The sequence below is a fragment of the Tachysurus fulvidraco genome, chromosome 14 (genome assembly GCF_022655615.1).
Source record: "Tachysurus fulvidraco isolate hzauxx_2018 chromosome 14, HZAU_PFXX_2.0, whole genome shotgun sequence".
NCBI classification, from domain to species: domain Eukaryota; kingdom Metazoa; phylum Chordata; class Actinopteri; order Siluriformes; family Bagridae; genus Tachysurus; species Tachysurus fulvidraco.
The window spans coordinates 7781716-7801715 of NC_062531.1; the positions used below are offsets into that span (position 1 = coordinate 7781716).

Here is a 20000-nt window from a genome sequence, read left to right on the forward strand (position 1 = left end):
CATGGCAATTGTGTGTTTGGACATCAATATGTATTGGTGTGTTTCTGCATTAATTGGCCTGTAAGCTTGGGTCTGAATACAATTTTCCTTTACAGTTCTATTTATTAAGCTGCAAGCGGTGCCCTCTTGCAGGAAGACGAACCCCCTCCCATTAGATTTCTGCTGACTCTGATTGCAAGCCTTACAGCATACAACCCAGTTTACAAAGAAATGCAGCACTATGTATTCATTACATAGTCAAATTTTTTAATAATGTTCTTTTAATTAGATTTTATTTGATGACTTCTGTGTTATATATATAATGTTACAGATAAATGTATGTCTAAAGCAAGTAAGACACAGTTATGTCACAGACCACTTTCCTGACAAAAGAACATGCAAGCTGTCAGGGATTAGCTTCAAAAACAGAAGCAAGTGTGAGAGTGAGAGTCTCCAGAGGAACTATGGCAGATCCTCAAAAATGGTTCACAGTCAATTTCCTTATAAAACTAAAGAAAGGATACCTGAGACTACTGATGCATTTTTAAAAATCCAAAGCTTGTCACACCAAATATTGACTCGGTTTACTTTAATACTATGTAAATAAAGTCTTTTATGTAGATGTGCAGATTTTTTTGCACAGTAACCTCGAGATCTAATCTGGAGGCACTGTCAGCATGATCTCTGAACACTGACAGTTCCTCAACCTTAACTATCACTTGAGAGATGTGAGAGCTTTTTTTTGGCTCGTACGGATGTTAATTTGTTATACATTTATTTGATTTTATTTACCAAAATCTAAACAAAGAGCCTAGATTAAAACCACCACAACCCAGACCAGGTAGTTACTATGGACCCTTGTATGAACATATGCATGGCTTTCCCATGAGTGTTTGAAGAAAATACAAAAATAAAATAAAAAAGGAATTAATAAATAACAATAACACCAACAATAACAGAATTATTATTATTATTATTATTATTATTATTATTATTATTATTATTATTATTATTATTATTATTATTGTTGTTGTTGTTGTTGTTGTTGTTGTTAATAATAATACTACTATTACTACTACTACAAATAATAATATGAAGAAGTAGCAGTGACTAGGAAAATAAACTTGTTAAAGAAAGTTTTTAGCTGAAACACATCAGGCTTTGGATTATTATTATTATTATTATTATTATTATTATTATTATTATTATTATTATTATTATTATTATTATTATTATGGTTATTATTATTATTAATAACAACAACAACAACAACAACAACAATAATAATAATCATAATAATAATAAGAAGAAGAATAACAATAATTATTGTTATTATTGTTATTATTGTTATTATTATTATTATTATTATTATTATTATTATTATTATTATTATTATTATTATTATTATTATTATTAGCTACCCATACATACAGAACATACAAATGGAGGTCATTTTAATAAATCAGACAATTTCTACACTAACTACAGATCGAATTAGAATTGAATTCAAAGCCTAATGTGTCTCAGCTAAAAACAGTTACAAGTTTATTTCTCTAGTCCCTTCTTCTTCTTCTTCTTCTTCTTCTTCCTCTTCTTCTTCTTCTTCTTCTTCTTCCTCTTCTTCTTCTTCTTCACGATGCTTGTGCATTATGCTTGTTTCCATAGCAATGACTTTTTCTGAGCTCCAGCATTTGAACTCCTTGCAGGTAAGTGCTTGTGTCATCAGGCTCTCGAGGATCTTATGTCACACCACTGGAGAAAACTGAGCCACTGAGACCCAGACAATAGCAAAGAGTCAATAAATACTGTAGAAATACTTGGAAGTAGGACTTATTACGATGTTTATTCAAAGATTTCAAGTGAAAAGTTTTTGTCATTGGAATTGTTTTTACAGTCTGTGTCCATTCATACATGTTTATAACAAAGTCTCTATTGAGTAAAACTTAATTGTCTTTACTGTTATAATAAAAAATAAAGTTAATAAGTTAAACAAATTACTGCAGAGTGGCCAAGGACACACTGTGTGGGTGAGGTGTGTGTTGTTTAAGTTCCTCAATTGAAGATCAACTACAAAAGTAGCTATATGACTATACCCCAGCCCAGGGGAGATGCTCCAAGACCAAGGGCCCTTCCTATCTCAGCTCTATGACATATCTGCTTGTCTGCATATATTCATGCTCCTTCAAGACCTGGTGATAGAAATGACAAGCAGACAAGATGAATAGAATTTTAAATGAAGGTTGAAGAGGAAAGAATCCAGTCTTCTACATCTCCTGCCAGTCACATTTCCCTGAGAGCATGAAGAAACTAAAGTCCCCATTTTGAACTGTCAGCTTCAGCAGACAGAAGTGCAGCAAGGTGGTCTGAGTGTTGCATAGAAATGACTCTTCACCCCAGAAACTAATTTATGAATTGTGAAAAAAATTCGGAACTCTTCATTCCCTAAACGGTTCATTCCAGTCTTGTCTAGGCTGGAATATATTCTTGGGTGAATAGACAGAATGTCCTGCTCCTCAATTCCTTTGGTTTCATGTCAGCAAATTGGACATATTAGCGAGGATGTTGTTCATCATCATCAGGTATCTCCACCAATTTCTTTCAAACAGGTCAAACAGTATAAATTACATTATTTAGGAAATGAAAAAGGTTCTTTCCTGAATCTTTCACCATAATTTATTGGTGTCCATAAACACCAGCATCTCATTAAAGCCTCATTCTCCAAACTCCATTAACCCCCAGTTTTTACTCCCATTGATCCAGGCCATCACTTCTGACAAATACACCCTAAATGATTGTCTTCTTCATTATCAATCTAAACAGAACTCATGGCAATAAATACAGACTTTGCATGTATTTCTGTGGAATGAAGGTTAACTGGCTTTCAAAAACTATTAGAGAAAAAAAGGTAAGCATACAAACCTGGACAAATAGGTTTAAAATCATTTTTTGTAAAGATCAAAAGAATATGAAATGTTTAAATGTATGAAACAGCATGCAAAAAATTTAACCAGCCTCGGTTGACAGGATAAAAGACTGCTTCGATTTATTATTTATTTATTGTTTTTTTTTTTTTTTGAGTGTAGTACAAATTTAGCATAAAACTTTCAAAATATGCTTCTGGGTAATTCTAGTCAAATTTAGTGCCAGAGATTCACCACACCCTGTTTTCATGACTCCAAGAGCTAAAGAGCTTTAAAGTCTTGAAGATCTTAGTGCCCATTGCATCTTTTGCTGCATTGCATTATATCCTTAAGTGTCCATCACACATGCCGATGCACTGGCAAACCAACTTACACTCGCTATTGTATGACATGCTTTACAAGTATAAGCCTATTGTACTCAGCATGGATTTATTTGCAAAGCTTCATTCGCCTGTACTACTAATGAGGTTGAGGTGCCCAGTCTCTCTGCCAGAGTCAATGATCTAGGGTTTCTGCATCAGTCATTGCAGCTGCAGCTTCAATGGGGTTTAAAACACACATAAGGTCTCAACAATGAAATGCCACATGCCACAAAATGGATTAGACGCTTGTCCAGCCATATTGGATGGAGGATCCGATTTTAATTTTGCCAAGGTGTCAGTCTGCTTCAAGAGCTACCAAAAAGTTCAGAGGACTTTTAGGATAAGCTCAACTGTTTCTACAGAACTCATGCTTCTGGACATCGACATCAACAATAGACCATGTGTGTTTGCCAGCAGAATTAGTAATAAATCATATATTTGAAATATATTTGGTATACCATCACCTACAATGCAGTACAGTACATGCTCTCTGATATCAGATTTCAACATTAATAGCAAAAAGCAAAGGATTCTGATGCTGTACTTGGTGCTAATCTGCTCAGCAGAAGATAATGAGAGAGAGGATGTGAATGACGTAATAGGGCCATTTATATACTGCACTTGTGAGGTCCCAGTCATGAGGTGATGGCTTTGCTTTAAATACTTGGCAAGGAAATAAGTAAACAGAAAACCTCCAGTAGTTCTAAAGAAAATCGTCCTGGTGCTCAGGAATAAAAGGAAGAAGAACCGTTGTTTAGAAATGGAAGACACATACAGTAGACTCCATATTTTGTTACTTCAACGTTTCAACAATAAAGGCATATGAAACCATAGTACTTAACTATAAACGGTCCTCCTGTCACACCTCTGTCATTTCCTGCGACAAAGTGCTGGCCCTGTCACTTGATATGCGATAGGAATGAAGGTATAAGAGATATGTTGCGTGTCTCACGGCTATGCTCAAGAATAGTGTGAAGTCAGCAGCCTGATAAAATATGTTCTGAAGGCTATTGATGTTCACAGTTTCTATTGCAGGAGAGTCCAAAACAGCCACACTCCTCCACCCATCCACCCACACAGCGACATTATTGTCGCTTTTATAGTATAAAGTCTTTATTATCTTAGTACAAGATTATTTTCCTGCAGAATCTTGCAGAAAAGTCGTAAAACTTGGAACGGTTTTAAATAGTGCCAGACATTATGTATTTATGTTGTTAACTTCACAGAGGTCTCTCTCTCTCTGTCTCTCTTTCTCGTGCTTTCATATCATCTAAACGCTTTGTTATTTTCCCCTCTTGTAAGAAATCATGCCTATTCTGATCGCTCTGTAATATACACCCCCGTTTCCCCTCCGTGGCTCAATGTATTTGACAGTTATCAAAATGAATGCCAGGGTGACACTTTATTCTGCTTCTGTCATGTCTCATCAGCTTCAGCAAAGGCAAAAAAAAAGGCTCTCTAGAGAGAATCCTTTTGCCACCACCACTTGACACGATGTATTTGACTGCACGATTTAAAAAAAAAAATAATTCAATATATATGTTGTCACTACAGACGAGATAAAACATAGGTAATAACATTAAACAATTAATAGTTCTTTATGGCTAATGCTAAACTTGGGCAGATTTAAGCATGACCTCTGTCTTGTCTTGCACATACAGATTAACTGAATCATAACATTGTAACCGCCCTGGTATAAGCTGATAAGTGAATTTATTGAGGTCTATGGTAATTATCATAGCCAGTGGGTTCCGGAGAACATTTGCATATGATTAATATATCCATTAATGGTTGACTTGATCCTTCATATTTTTAGTGAGTCCAATAAGGCGACGGTCATTTGTGAAATCTACTCCAGCGATCTAATTTCTTGCAAGTCATAAAAGGACAACCGTAGACACCAGAAACTTACTGCAATATTTCACCAGCTTCGGATGAAGTATCAAGGACCCACTGACCTACACAATTCCAAGGCTTCCCAAATGCCAACATGCCTGATTCAGCTGATCAACTAAGCCTTTACTGAGTTGTGTTAGGTTCAGTGAGAGAAAGAAAAATCTTGAAACTTTGGAGGGCAGAGGTCCTCGGGATTGGAAGTACGAACCTCTGTTTTACCACATAATGGAATTTTTGTCGCACTCAGAGCAGTTTTACACTTCAGCTTGACATCTTTGGTCACATGTGAAAGTTGTTTTCAAACTCAGGTGTGGGCCAAGGAATTGATCTCTGGTCTACTAGTAAACATTGGTCTGGGGTTCAAGTGAACCATAGGAGAGAATGATTTCCTCTTGATTTACTCCATCAAATAACATAATTGGTTCAACTTCACATGTTATGTTCAGATTCACAACATATGGAAAAGGGCTGTTGTGGTCTGTTGAAGAAATAGAATATCTGATGTTTCTATACTTAAAGCAAAGAAAGCTTACTAATGATGCTTTACAATTAATTCCTAAAAACTTCAAGGGCATGGCTTATTAAACGTTTGCATGTGCGTGTGCATGTTCAAGCTGTTTTAGTACAGGGTCTTAGCTAAATAGCAAATTTGCAATTTGTGGACATTTTTGCATAAAGATACAAAATACAGGTGTATGTGAAGGCCAAATGATTCACTGTCGGCAAATAAATCATATTAATACTAAGAGTTCTTGCCCAGACTAAATCCTTCAACTAAGTATTCAAATCAAATGTAAAAGCACCTTTAACCTTTTATCCTTACTTCATTTATGTACAGTTTAGCAGTTTCGTAATTTCCAGAAATCTATTGCTCTCTCTAAAAAAAAATAAAAAATCTCTGGCAATAATATGGTTCATGGGGACTGAATAATGCTAATGAAGCCTGTTATTGGTGTCTAATAGTCAATTAACATTTTCAAAGTTCCTCACATTCACATAAATGCACTGGAGGGGATGTATATTGATCCCACAGAGCACAGTGGAGTTCTCATAAATATCCGATTGTTCTGTGAACTCTCATTTCATGCTTAATGGTTATGGTTACTGGCTTTTCCAGTGCCCTCCACCAAGCTGCTTTATTCTAACATTCTCATCTCAGAACAGTATGTATATATACTTATATATGTATATAAATCTGTCCCTGTAGGCAGTTGTCATGGTTTGAAACCTGAATTTGTTGCACCATAGTAAAAATGACTAATTGCTATTTTCCCACTATTTTTCCACACATGCACATATACACACAAATAGGCCACTTGGTATGAAGGTGTATTAAGTTCAGTTTTCCTAGCGTGTCTACTGTGATTTGCATAAGTGTGCTGCTTGCCAGAAGGCCGCTGTAATGTTTCCCCTCGGCCTCGGATGAGCAGGATCCCTAAACAGGTGTTCCATTAGATGCTTTTGGGTTCTTAGAAGTTCAGAATAACAACACACAACAAGCAACCTGTGACTGCTTATTACACCCCACCATCCCACCACTAAACCTACAGTATTAAAGTACTATATTTGTCTGGCTCTTTCTATTTCTTTTACTTTCCAGATGCAGTATTCATGGTTTCTTTATCAAGCATGTTTGATATATTGTCGCTCACTAGCTGTCTTTGGTAAAATTTACAGAACATCTTTATCTGCTTCAAATGTCTAACTTTTCTAGTTAAAATGCCATTTCTTCAGAGACGTTAGCGAGAACAAAATTCAGACAAAAATGAGGCTCTTGTTTAAGTGCTGTGTGTGACTTTTACCTCATGTGATGAGCCAGATACTGATGTAGATGAAACAGATCATCAAAATGAGAACTCATTTCTCTTTGTAAACTTAAAATCTAATCTTAAATTCTTTCAGATTTTCAATGAGATGATTAGATTATACAGGTTGATGAGCATATTTATAAGGAGCTAGACTGGATTCATTAAATGCAGTTTCTTCCTTAAACATTTTTTTGGGGAATCAGACCTGTAAAGAAAATGCTAAAACTTTACTTTCTTTATTCATTCATCCTCTCTGGGGTGGACACAGAGACAATCACAGGACTTCCAGAAACACAAGCGCGCGCGCACACACACACACACGCACGCACGCACACACACACACACACACACACACACACACACACACACACACACACACACACACACACACACACACACACACACACACACAAACACACAGTAAGCAATTTATCTTAGCTAATCCACCTTCTGGCATATTATTGGGAGGTGAGAGAGATCCAGAGAACCTGGAGGAAAACCACGTGGACGTGGGAGAACTTAACCCTGAAACTGTTGCCAAGTATTTCATGGATGGTTGATATTTAAAATTGACCATGTGTAAAGTTTTTCCAGATCAGCACTGAAAATTCGCTGAAAATGTAAACAACGTTGTCCTCGTTTAGAGCAAAAACACTTAACGATTGTGTGCATCGTTGTTGTCGACAAATCCTCTTTTCGGTTCCCGTCTACACCGACGATATTGTACTTTAATATGACGTCACGGGGATGTGAGTCGAAGCAGCTCTGGCTGGGCTGTTAGTTGCACGGGGGAGGCGAGAGAGAGAGAGAGAGAGAGAGAGAGAGAGAGAGAGAGAGAGAGAGAGAGAGAGAGAGAGAGGAGAACGCGAGCAGAGCAGAGCGCGCTCAGGCTGTTACCACTGCGCAATTGCGCGCACGCTTAAGCGCTCTGTTTTCCCCTCAGCGCGCCTGAAGTGGCGCTCATCTCTCGCCGCCCGTCGCTTTCTCTACCGCGTCACATCACACCTTCCAGCCGCCTCCGCAAACATCGCTGAACTTCATCGACTACCATGTGCCACAGCTGACGTGACCACTCGTTCGGACTCCGCGGACGTTTTTTTTACCCCCACTTTGCTCCTAAATTCCCCCCCGCGCCTGATCTCGAGCTTCATGTTAATGACAGACGAGCGCGCCGTCACAATAAAGCGCGCAGTCGTTATGCGCGGCACTTGGCGTCTTCACCCCGCATCCAGCATGACGCTTCTATTGCTTCCTGACTTTTCTTTAGCACTGGAGTCTATAGCCATGTCTGATAAACTTCGGGCAAAAGAAGACAGCTCTTGAACATCGTCTGAGACGCGTGTACGTGTACGCGTCTCCTGCGCGCATCGTTACTTAGTGAAGAAAATAAGGGGGAAACATCAAGAAAACCAGCTCTTTTTCTTCGCCTCCGGACATCTGGAGCTAGCTAATGCTGCTTGGCTGAAGATGTTAGCCTTAATTACATCTGGACGGAGATTCCTAACTTAAAGGTGTCACAAAAGCGAGCGTCGACCTTTGAGGAGTCCACCGTAAATGGGAACTGGGCTGATTCTGGATCGGTCTTGTGAAATATGTGGATAAAGTGGTGTAGAGAACGCAGGTAACAGATACATATATACATAACCATTTTGGCTACAAATGGTTTTGGATCTTTGGTGTTATAGAGGGGTTAGAAATATATCCTCATGCTCTTCTGAGTAATACACAGGAAAAGAAGAAGGGGGGTGGATGGGGGGGGGACCTGTGCAATACTGTTTCAACGTTTAAAGCTGTCATTTTAAATCAACTCCGTCGTCCTAGTTCGTCGACATGATCTATTCCTATTACTTGATCTAATCGATCACAAATCCCAGCAGCACTCCGTGTTTTCTTCTAATGCTGTGATATTGGCAGGTTTATAAGGACATAACGCAATTACCAAGCAAGCTTTCACGTTCACGCTCGCTGGGGGTCGCCACACAACCGCACAGCGCACACGCTACACATCAGCGCTGGCAATTAGGTCGGCTACCTGCTACACACACACACACGCACACACACACACACACACACACACACACACACACGCACATCCACACACACGCACACCCACACACACACACACACACACACACACACACACACACACACACACACACACACACACACACACACACACACACACACACACACACACACACACACACACACACACACACACACACACACACACACACACACACACACACACACAATGCAATTAACTTTATGCCCTGTACTGTCTTTTTAAAATTATTATGTAATCTACTCGGTTCATCAAAAGACAGAGCTATGAAAATTACATTTTAATTATAGGGCTCAAGCTTTATGTGAGCCACCAGTGGAACGGCATGTTTGAGTGAGGGAGGGTCAAACCCAATGAAGGTACAAATTAATCAACCCTCAGCTGTCTGCACTAGGTGTGTCTAATTTACATCTAGAGAGAGAGAGAGAGAGATAGATAGATAGATAGATAGATAGATAGAGAGAGAGAGAGAGAGAGAGAGAGAGAGAGAGAGAGAGAGAGAGAGAGAGAGTGTGTTCAGGGGTATTAACCCCACAGAAATGAATCCTTTCTGTTCCACCCAGAGTATATTAGAACATCTTTTGTGCTGCATGGGTATTTGGAGTCTAATGGTGTGCTGGATGGACAGAATGAGTGTTTGCTTTTCTTGTTATGTCATCTGAGATAGGAGAACACATTGAGGAAGCGTGTATTTTCTCAGTGCAAACATTATCAGCCCACGCATGATTTCTGCCTGTGAATACCTGTCATGCAGCTCACAGACAAGAGCTGTCAATTACAGACAGAAGCACAAACAACTGATATGAATTTTTAAATAGAATATGCATATACATTAGGAAAGTTGAAAGAAAAAAAAACTAAACATTTTTATTTTAGAGGTAGCCTCTGTGTCGTATCCTATATACACACTATTATCTCACTTTAAGGGTAACATTACAACCCAGTTATGTCCACCAAATATTATTTGGCCTGAAATGATCAAATGTCACATTAAAGTGATAGAAATGAGTGCACCTGAAAAAGGACGTGGTTTGTCATTGCCCTTGTATAGATCATCTATAGGCAGGGTGAAAGATCTTGCCTTCAGCTGTGGATTTAATCAAGGACATGGTATTGGGGTCTCTGTGGCTGTTATGTCATTGTCAATATGTTTAAATTCTAAAAATTGAAATAAGAAAATAAAGTAAATCCTAATGAGCATTGTACTATGATAGATATATAGAGAGAATATGGTCTATAATTAGCAAAGTCTAATCTGTATGATCATATGATATCGATACTGCAATATGATATATATTTATATATTTTACTAAAGAGTGCTGTATGCATTATGTAAGTTAAGATTAAGCTTTGTTGGTCTATCTATCTATCTATCTATCTATCTATCTATCTATCTATCTATCTATCTATCTATCTATCTATCTATCTATCTATCTATCTATCTATCTATCTATCTATCCATCCATCCATCCATCCATCCATATCTTTCACCACTTTCTATAGCCACATAATTATTACTCAGCAGGAGAATGTCTGCTCCTCAGTGGGTGTGCAGTGATAAATAAAGAATTATAAAAATTCTGTACCTCATTTATTTAGTCCTTAGTACCCACAACACACCAAACTGTCACATAAAAAAAACCCTCCGGTGAAATTAGGCTTTGGTGCAGCAGTCTGGTGAAAACCTTGCTGTTAAATCTCTGATCAGAGAGTTATTACTGGCTCATAAAATGAGCAGCAGAGGGTGAGAGAGTCTTCCTGCCTGTACAGTATTCTCCCATGAAATAATTTGAACTATTTAGATTTTTTATGTAAGGTGTTTTCAGTATTAAACGTTACACAGTTAACTAAGGATGTTAATTCATTATACCACAATGTGAGAAAGATCACTTGAAGTGTTCTCACTGTCTGATTTAATGATACAGCTTGTTTTTCACATTGACACAAATGAACCATGGTATACATACAGTAGTAAAGGTTTTTTCCCAAGTAGAGGCTTTCATTTGGCAGTAAAAGACAGTCCAGGTGTATACTTTAAAAAACAGTTGATGGTGTGTTACATTCCACTAGACAACATCTCCTCCTGTACAAGACAGAACGGAAGAAACATGCTGTTCCTGCCAGCATTTATCGCTTTAAGGGAGCTACAAGCAAGATATGAGCTTCTACCAGAGTCTACCTTTGATATGGACAACAATATATGTAAGGAATAAAACATGCTGTTACATAAAAATAAGCCACGATTGTGTTGTGTCACACCGTTAGAAGTACCCCAAAGTGGATGATTTGTTGTCGAAAATAAAACAGCCCAAAGCGTTGTATTCCTCTCAAACCACAGTGATTTGATAAGAATTGAATGTATTATTGAGAAAGTTTTCATGTTTATTAACCATTTATAGATTCATTATATGTTACGGAGGATTGTTAATAAAGATAGTTCCTTTTGTCACTTACAATATATCACCCACAGACAGGAATTCATCATCAGCTTATCTTTTTCTATGAAAATGAAACAATAGTACACGTTTTTTTTTTGTTGTCCTGTTACCTTGAAAATGGAAAGTTTATAGTCTTTTTCTGATTTTAAAGACTCTTCTGTGGCAGAAATAGAAAATAAATTCTTATAGAAAGGCTTCAAGAGTATTCAAATAATTTTATCGGTAGCCTTAGATAATGTGGAGCAGCTAGTGAAGAGATAACATATTAGAACAAATGAATTAGTATAAACCTTTCACTTGAATCATGAGTGGAACCTATTGACAGCTACTATTATTAAAACTCAATCAATTCCTTCTACAATTAGAGGCAGGAATTTAACAATCCTCTACTTCATACTGTATATTTAGCATAGGGTCTAGAAAACGACTACTGAAACATAGTTTGATGTTAATGTTGTGTTTGCAGGCAAAACTATTGTATTTCTAAATGTATTTATAGCTCATTTAATAGCGTTGCAGCAGCTGCAGCAGCAGCTCAACAGCAGAAAACTAGCAGGTCATATCAGCCATTTTGTAGACTTTTAATACTAAACTTTTTTCTCTCTCTTTCTCTGCTCATCTCTCAATCTCCCTCTCGCTCTCTCTCTTAAAAATGTGATATATTGTGAGTGTGAGTTGAGCGCTTAGGCTTTCGGACACTTGTTGCTGATATAGAGTAGATAGGCTGATAGTAGAGAAGGACAGATTTAGATTGCACACACTTTGTTAAAAATTGTTGCATAACCAGCCCTGAGAGGCTCAGAAAGGTCTGTGCATGTGGAAGAGGACATAAATGCCAAAATACTGTAAACTGATGAGTTTGAAATGACATGTAGTGTACAGAATATAAGGAAGAATTCTCCAACTGAATATTATTAAAGCTGAAAGTGTTTGCATTTAAAATGATTAAATCATTTTAACTGTTTCTTTCAAATTGGGTGCATTAAAGTAAATAGGTCTTAAAGGCAGTATAAACCAGCTAATATTGTATTAATGGACTCCTGGGATAAATTTTGAGGTTGGGAATACAGTAGGTGGTACAGGCTTGTGTGCGACGAAGGCTGTTTTCAAATATTTATTATTTGTTTAATATTTCAACTCTTGGCATTAACATTTTCACAGAATTTATCATTATATTTTATCACAAACTCAGCATCAAATATACAAATATGTTCTACAATCTTTGGAAATCCTTAATGCAAATAATTATTATTAGTTTACTAGCCGGTTGACTTACTGTATAGTTCACTCTTGCCAGGCTGCAGGATGATCTTTTTAACATTTTACATATGGTTTATGTTAATGTTTTGCAAAGCAAATATCTAACCTGGGTCTTTTTAATGCCAACACTAAATGCATAATCACTTATGCATGCATACGGGCTGTGATTATGCCGTAGTTCTGTGAACAGAAACGCAGAGAGTTTATAGGAGAATAGCCAAACTGGTTTCCGCTCATTGACAGGAAGTCTACAGTAACTTAAATAACCACTCTTTAAAACAGTGATGTGCAAAAAAAGCATCTCTCAATGCTACAACAGCAGAAAGTGCAACTGGGTTTTCCTCCTGTCAGCCAAGAACAGCAATCAAATGTTACAATCAACAAATAAAATCTTACCGTGTCCTTTATCCAAGGTTCCACTGTCTTATATTTGGAAAAACAGATTGCTTAGGAAAACTGCTTAGTTTTATGGCAGTGCATGTTGGGGAGGGGTTTAGTAAATGTTTTTTTTTTTTGGACTAATTTTGAATTTGTTTGGCAATCCTGCTAAAGATATTTTCATATAAATAGATATGGACATGGCTGTTTAAATTTGGTCTCCTGTTGGCAGAACTTGATTTCCCTTTAATCATTCTTTTCCACCATTCATCCTTTAATGAACATTTTGTTGATAAATTACAACATATATATTTTATCTTTATAATTTTTAAAAAAATATACCCAGTATAAAGCAACCCTGTCCCCAATATAAGAGGAGGTATCGTCTTAAAGATAGGCTTGCTTATTTATTTATTTATTTATTTATTTATTTATTTATTTATTTATTTATTTATTTATTTATTTATTTATTTATTTATTTATTTTGCTGGTGTGTCCCTTTAATTCTTATACTTGTATTTGTCTAACAGTGATGTTCTTGTTCTCTGAGTGCCCCTGCTGAAAAAATCGAAATGTGTCCTGTGAGTTGCAGCCTTGCCTCGTGGGAGCCGTAAATGTAAAGACACGGGAACATCGGCTCGAGCGCGTCAAGGCGCGATGGTGTGGATGAGTCATAGTGACTGAGGGGTGCCCTCAGCCTTCCTGTATGAACTCTTTAATAGGACCCAGAGAGTCTACATATACCTGATTCATGTTTGAGCTTTAGTTCGATCGATGCTGCTCCTACAAAGCCTCAGATTTATCCATCAAACCGCTACTTCAACTTACCCCCATACCCTCTTGGGCTTGCTGTCCTGCTCACACTCTCAACTCATGTGGAAAGGCTGCTCATGAAAGCTCCCTGTGGACTTTTACTTGTAGTCAAACAGGCCTTATTATTTATATTTCCAATATGATGCAAACCATTGATAATTGTTTGTTTTAAGTGGAATCTGCTGGAGGCAAGTGGATTGGTGTTTTTTTTTTTTTTAAAGCTTTCCCATTCACTGTGGTTTTGTATTCTGGCATTTGCATGCGTATGAATGTGGGAGTATTTACTTCAACGGATTTAAGGATAGTTGTGTGAGGGGATTTGTTACTGGGTCATTCAGGTGCCTGCGGCTGTTGCTTCTTCTTATCAGTGAATGTTACTCAGAAGGAACGAGGATGTCCCATCAGTCCTGATGTAATATTTCTCTATCCAGCCAATATAACAGCTGATCCCCAGCCTGCAGGTTACTTCTGTACTCTGTATGTGCTTCTGTGTGTGTTTGTGTGTGTTTGTATGTGTAGGCGTAGGAGTATATGAAGTCTTGTATATGCATCCACATATACCTAAGTGTAAAAGAGGATGTATTACACAACAATAAACAAACTAGTCCATTTTTTTTGGCTTATTTAAGAATTCACAAGGTAGTGATTGTGAACCAGGGTTGTCACAAGAGTTTGGAAGTTCATTATTCATCAATGCATTCATCTAATTGCTGAAATAGTTTAGTGATTTGACAGGTGCCTGATTGTTACCGTTGATGTCTTAATATGATGACGGAAGTGTTATAATATATGCATATTGTCTTAATAAGAACAATTAATAAACAACAACAGCAATTGTACTAATCTTTGAACTAATCCTGACTGCCTGCTTTACGAACAGCGTTAAAAGCATTTCACAGTTTGCCTTGTCATGTTGTCAGGGGTTCATTTATATCAATAACCTAAAATCGAAAACTTTTCCTTAGAAATACAAGAACTATTTATTGTGTCCAAACAGCCATATTTAATTAAGTCATATTTCATTAAATGCATTAATAAATCAATTTGTCCTGTTTATGTATGATGATTTAGAGAAAATATTACTTCCGACAAGCTTTATTAACCCTGCATATGTACATTATCTCTCCTTCAATTGCAGTTTTATTTAAATGGCTTCAGGTTTCATGCTTTATTTCACAGCGAAAGCGAGTTTACAGGCGATTTCCTTGTTTTTAAGTGAACGAGTTTTAGACTATTTTTTATTTTTAAATAGATTTTAGACATATGTAAAATCTGTTAGAAGTTATGCATGTTAAGTGAACAACTAACTTCAAGCAACACTAATTGTAAATGCTTACAGTATTTCCTCAGTGATAAACACTAACAATTGGGCAGGTTCTGAGTGCATGAACCCATGCATGAACCCAGCATCAATTGGAAGTGCAAATTCTTTTTTTCTGCCCTAGTGGAGAGCATCTTATTTTTTGTACACAGTAATAAAACATCACACTATGTATCTAGTGAGAAATAATCTCCAAACAGGATTAATCAAGCGTATGATGCATAAATAGCGAGTGGGCCATCCGTTAAATAACTGCCTGTACATCGAGTCTTATAATGACGAGCACACGAGTCACTGTAATAAAGCATGAGCAATAGTTGATAGAGTAACGCTAGCTTCAAGTTAGATTATCGCTGATTACAACTCAAGGAATATGATTTAAGTGGATAATTATCCACTGTGATTGACACGACGGTAACACGGATAGTAACGTTGGCCGTCACTGTTCCTCTATGGATATAATAGTTCAGTGTACTTATAGATAAAAGAATAAGAGTTTGCCAACGAGAGGTGAATATTTAAATGAGTTTAATAGAGACCATGGATAATAAGCTTAATCCTGACTACAGGAATGATAATAAAGCTATGTCAAACAGTTATATCACCAAGATTATGCTATTAAAGGAATGACATGTTTATAAAAAAGATCAGCACTCACTGTAACAGAAAGATAATGAATTTTAAAGTAGGTATATTTATATTTTATGTATATTTTCCTATATTTAGGAATATCCCATATTCAGAGCCACTTCCATTTTTATCTCATTTTTTTTAGACAACTGAGAAATTGAGGGTTAAGGGCCTTGTTCAGGGCCCCAGCAGTGGCAGATTGGTGGACTTGGGATTGGAACTCATGACCTTCACCAGGTCAATGATTATGATTAGCCTTATATGATTTGGAGCATCCAAAAGGTCCACGTGAATGAGCTTTTGTTAGAAAGCTGTGATATGAATTGCAGGTGTCAGTGCTGCTGTTATAGAAAATTAATCAACATCTTCTGACCAGACGGATTCACAGTGTTGTGTGAAAAAAAAATTCTAGAACAATTTCCAGCTGCTGTGCGTCCTTCGAGTGCTTTTTAAATATCAGTCATATCAGGCGAAAATCAGACTAACAGCTGCTAACACAGCGTTGTGAAGTCATTTCTAGTTAATACTAACAAAACAGTGGCATGCCAAAAAAAACTAAGTACTCAAATAAATAATATAAAATAAAATGAACAAATCTTGAGTTGCACAATCTCAATATAAAGATGAATGGTCTTCAAATGATACAGCCTACAATCTACAGCGAATATGAGGGGATTAATCAAAGAAGTAACTTTCACTAGGATGCTACCACCATCATGTCTGTAATAGTACAATATATGTCAGTGGAAACTTAGGCAATCTACTGTACCTCAATAAAATCCACATCTGTTACTTTGCAGGCTCACTACACTAAGTCGAGGATTTTCTTCACACCTCACACCTGGGTCTACAGTACTGTATGTGTTTTCCCTCCTCTTATTACACCTAATTCAGCTCATCAGTCACTTCCCAGTTTAAAGCACTTGATTTACCAGCTGTGTTTGAGCAAAGAGAGATGCTGAACTATGCAATGTTGCACACTTTCAGGACTTAATCTGAGAGCCTTAGGGTAAAAATGAGATTTAACGTGATCCTGGTAGCCCTGCATGGCACACTGACTCGGCGAACGCCGCATTCTTTTCCTCTAGCACCGTTTGCTTTGTCGCGTTGGATAAGAGCTTAAGCACACCTGATCTTTTGTAATTCCAATAAAGCCATAATTGTATACTCAAACTCCAGGCAGCCAGGGGTAATTCTGGTGGCATCAACAAATTCAAACAATAGCTCTTGCAGCAGGAGCCAGCTTTCATTAGAAGCGATATCTCAGTGTGTCGACTATCACAGACTAATAATGTTTAGCGAAAAAGGTAATATTTGGATGTAAGAAAAGGCACTTTTGCAGCTTAGAAAATAGGTGTGAAATTTATTAAAATTATTAAACACCTCTTTGTGGGCTGAAGCAATTCCCAGCTTGGAAAATAACACATTTTACTTAACGCTGCAATTATTTTGCAGAGCTGTTGTCGAAAGTGAGCATTAAAGGATGAACAAATGAGCTTTTTTCCCTACCTTTTTTAAAAATAATAATAATTTAACCCTCACAAAGTGTGCAATATTAGACTGAATGCCACAATAATAATGCACGCATAATATAAATACAGAATGTATCAGATAAGATTTAAACTTTTACTTGCGTAGATTTCTCATGGGTTGTTTTTATTCTTGCGTCATTTTCCAGAAAGCGATACCTTTTTCTAGACTATAGTACACTTTATTGTACACGATGTGCATACTAACACTGATAACAAGGTTTCATGCTTGTCTCTTTGCTTTGTAGTAAGTGGCTTTACATATGCAATGTATACAGTACCTGCCCTTCATAGGCTTCCAGAGTTTTCTAGAGCCTTTAATCCGATCTGCATCTACCTCCAACAAACTAATTACTGCAAAAAATGACTCATCCTTCCAGCTGCTATTTAAGTATGTGTTGATAAGGCACAATGGCTTAGCTGTTAATGAAGCCCACGCAACTCATTTAGAGGATTACAGTGAAATCAGAAGCAAAGATAAAATTGTATAACACATTTTTTAAATCTAGTATCTTGTGATATGATTACAGTCTTGTTTAATTGCTTTCCCATGAACAAGTTAGGCTTGACAGGCAAAGGATAAACAAGATAATTACATAACCACTGAAGTCTGGGATATTTTGGGTTAATATATAAAATATTACCAATATGGCTGACAGATATCTCTAGGTGGTATAACGGGAAGCCTGTCACTTCAAAAAAATAAAAATCAATCAATCAATCAATCAATCAATCAATCAATCAATCAATCAATCAATCAATCAATCAATCAATCAATCAATCAAAAGGGGATTCTGTATGACCTGAAAAGATGGCATTCGGGTTAAGTAGGGTTGTTTCTAACCTGAAAAGAGCATGTCGTCCTAAAAAAAGAGATTTCTATCATTTCAAAACACTGCATAGTGATTTTATTCTGATGGCTGAGTAGATGAAATAGATCCATACTGCATATATTGTCCATTCAGTTTGTCAAGTGCAATCCACAGTTGTATGGAGGTGAAGCTCACAAACAGTATTAATGGCACGTAACTGCTATTGATGGGATTTTGCTACCGAACTATGGCTCCATAAATGCACATCATGAATGGTTACCTAGCCTATTTCCTTGTGGAAAGTGTTACCGTCTCTTGAGTCAGTTTTCTGAAAAGGAACCACAATTTCTCTCTCTCTCTCTCTCTCTCTCTCTCTCTCTCTCTCTCTCTCTCTCTCTCTCTCTCTCTCTCTCTCTCTCTCTCTCTCTCTCTCTCTCTCTCTCTCTCTCTCTCTCTCTCTCTCTCTCTCTCTCTGAGCAGAGACAGAAGGAATCCACAACAGATTGGATCATTCTCAGCATTTTGTTCTCAGTCACTCATTGGCAATGACTTGTATTGCTTCAGGAAAGTTGCCCATATCCCAGTGACCAAACAAGAACAGAGCCAGGCTGCAGCAGTGTTTGTGTGTCAGCTGGAAAGTAAATGAGTCCAAAGTGCTGTCTAAAAGTCAAGACAGACTGTAGGGCTAAACGCAGTCAGTTACGCTCTGAGTCGATGGTGATGGATGCAAAATAACTGACAACAATTTGAAATGGTAGCCATTTGTACTTTAGCCATCACTGCGCTTTTCAGTTTGATTTCATACGTTTATCCACACATAATATTAAACGGCAGCTTCGGCGGATATACACCACATAGCTTGGATAAAACCTGGGAGGTTAATTCATTAGATATTGTATAAATATCAAACGTAGGACTTGAATTACGTGTTTAATCAGAGATTAGCAAAGCTTGTAATGATTATGAAACTGTTACTGATGTTTTTCATGTACTATATTGGGACCTATTTGTCCTTTTTCTGTTCACTTTGATAATATAAGCAGAACAGTATGCAACATTGCATATATACACACAGTTTCTTGCAACGAATGAACATTTAGGTCAGTTTATTCTTTCCTTAATTTTTAAAAACGAGAAATTATATACTGTCAGTTAGACAGCAATAAAGTACTAGAGCAAATTAATCAATGATGTCCTAAAGTCCGAAATCTACAACCATTTAAAAGTTGTTGTTACATAAAACCGTTAATTATTCTTATGCAGATTAAATCCTTAGACTGAGAACTGTGTATTAGTGTATGACGATGCTAAGGTTTGATGATGCATATCCGTAAACGAATTGAAATCATACAAAAGTGCTGTTAAATTCTAGACACTGATTAATTGTAAGGTGTTAATTAATTTTCTAAAACAACAACAACACAGGGGGGCACAGTGGCTTAGTGGTTAGCACGTTCGCCTCACACCTCCAGGGTTGGGGGTCAATTCCCGCCTCCGCCTTGTGTGTGCGGAGTTTGCATATTCTCCCCGTGCCTCAGGGTTTCCTCCGGGTACTCCGGTTTCCTCCCCCGGTCCAAAGACATGCATGGTAGGTTGATTGGCATCTCTGGAAAATTGTCTGTAGTGTGTGTGTGGGTGTATCCTGCGATGGGTTGACACTCCGTCCAGGGTGTATCCTGCCTCGATGCCCGATGATGCTTCTGAGGCTCCCCGTGACCCGAGAAGTTCGGAAAAGTGGTAGAAAATGCATGAATGAATGAATGAACAACAACACTTCCAGTAGATCAG

General features: G+C 37.3%; 1 protein-coding gene across 2 annotated transcripts in view; it reads left to right on the forward strand.

Annotated features, from left to right (window-relative positions):
• Window positions 1–7767: 7767 nt before the first annotated feature.
• The window catches only part of ajap1 (adherens junctions associated protein 1), a 52913-nt gene continuing 40680 nt past the window's right edge, over window positions 7768–20000 (forward strand). For both annotated transcript variants that reach the window (XM_027134001.2, XM_027134000.2), the window contains exon 1: window positions 7768–8587. Coding sequence is in view for 1 of the 2 variants with exons in the window: in XM_027134000.2 (XP_026989801.1) it covers window positions 8559–8587 (29 nt within the window). In the remaining variant the exon portion in view is untranslated. The remainder of the gene's footprint in view (window positions 8588–20000) is intronic.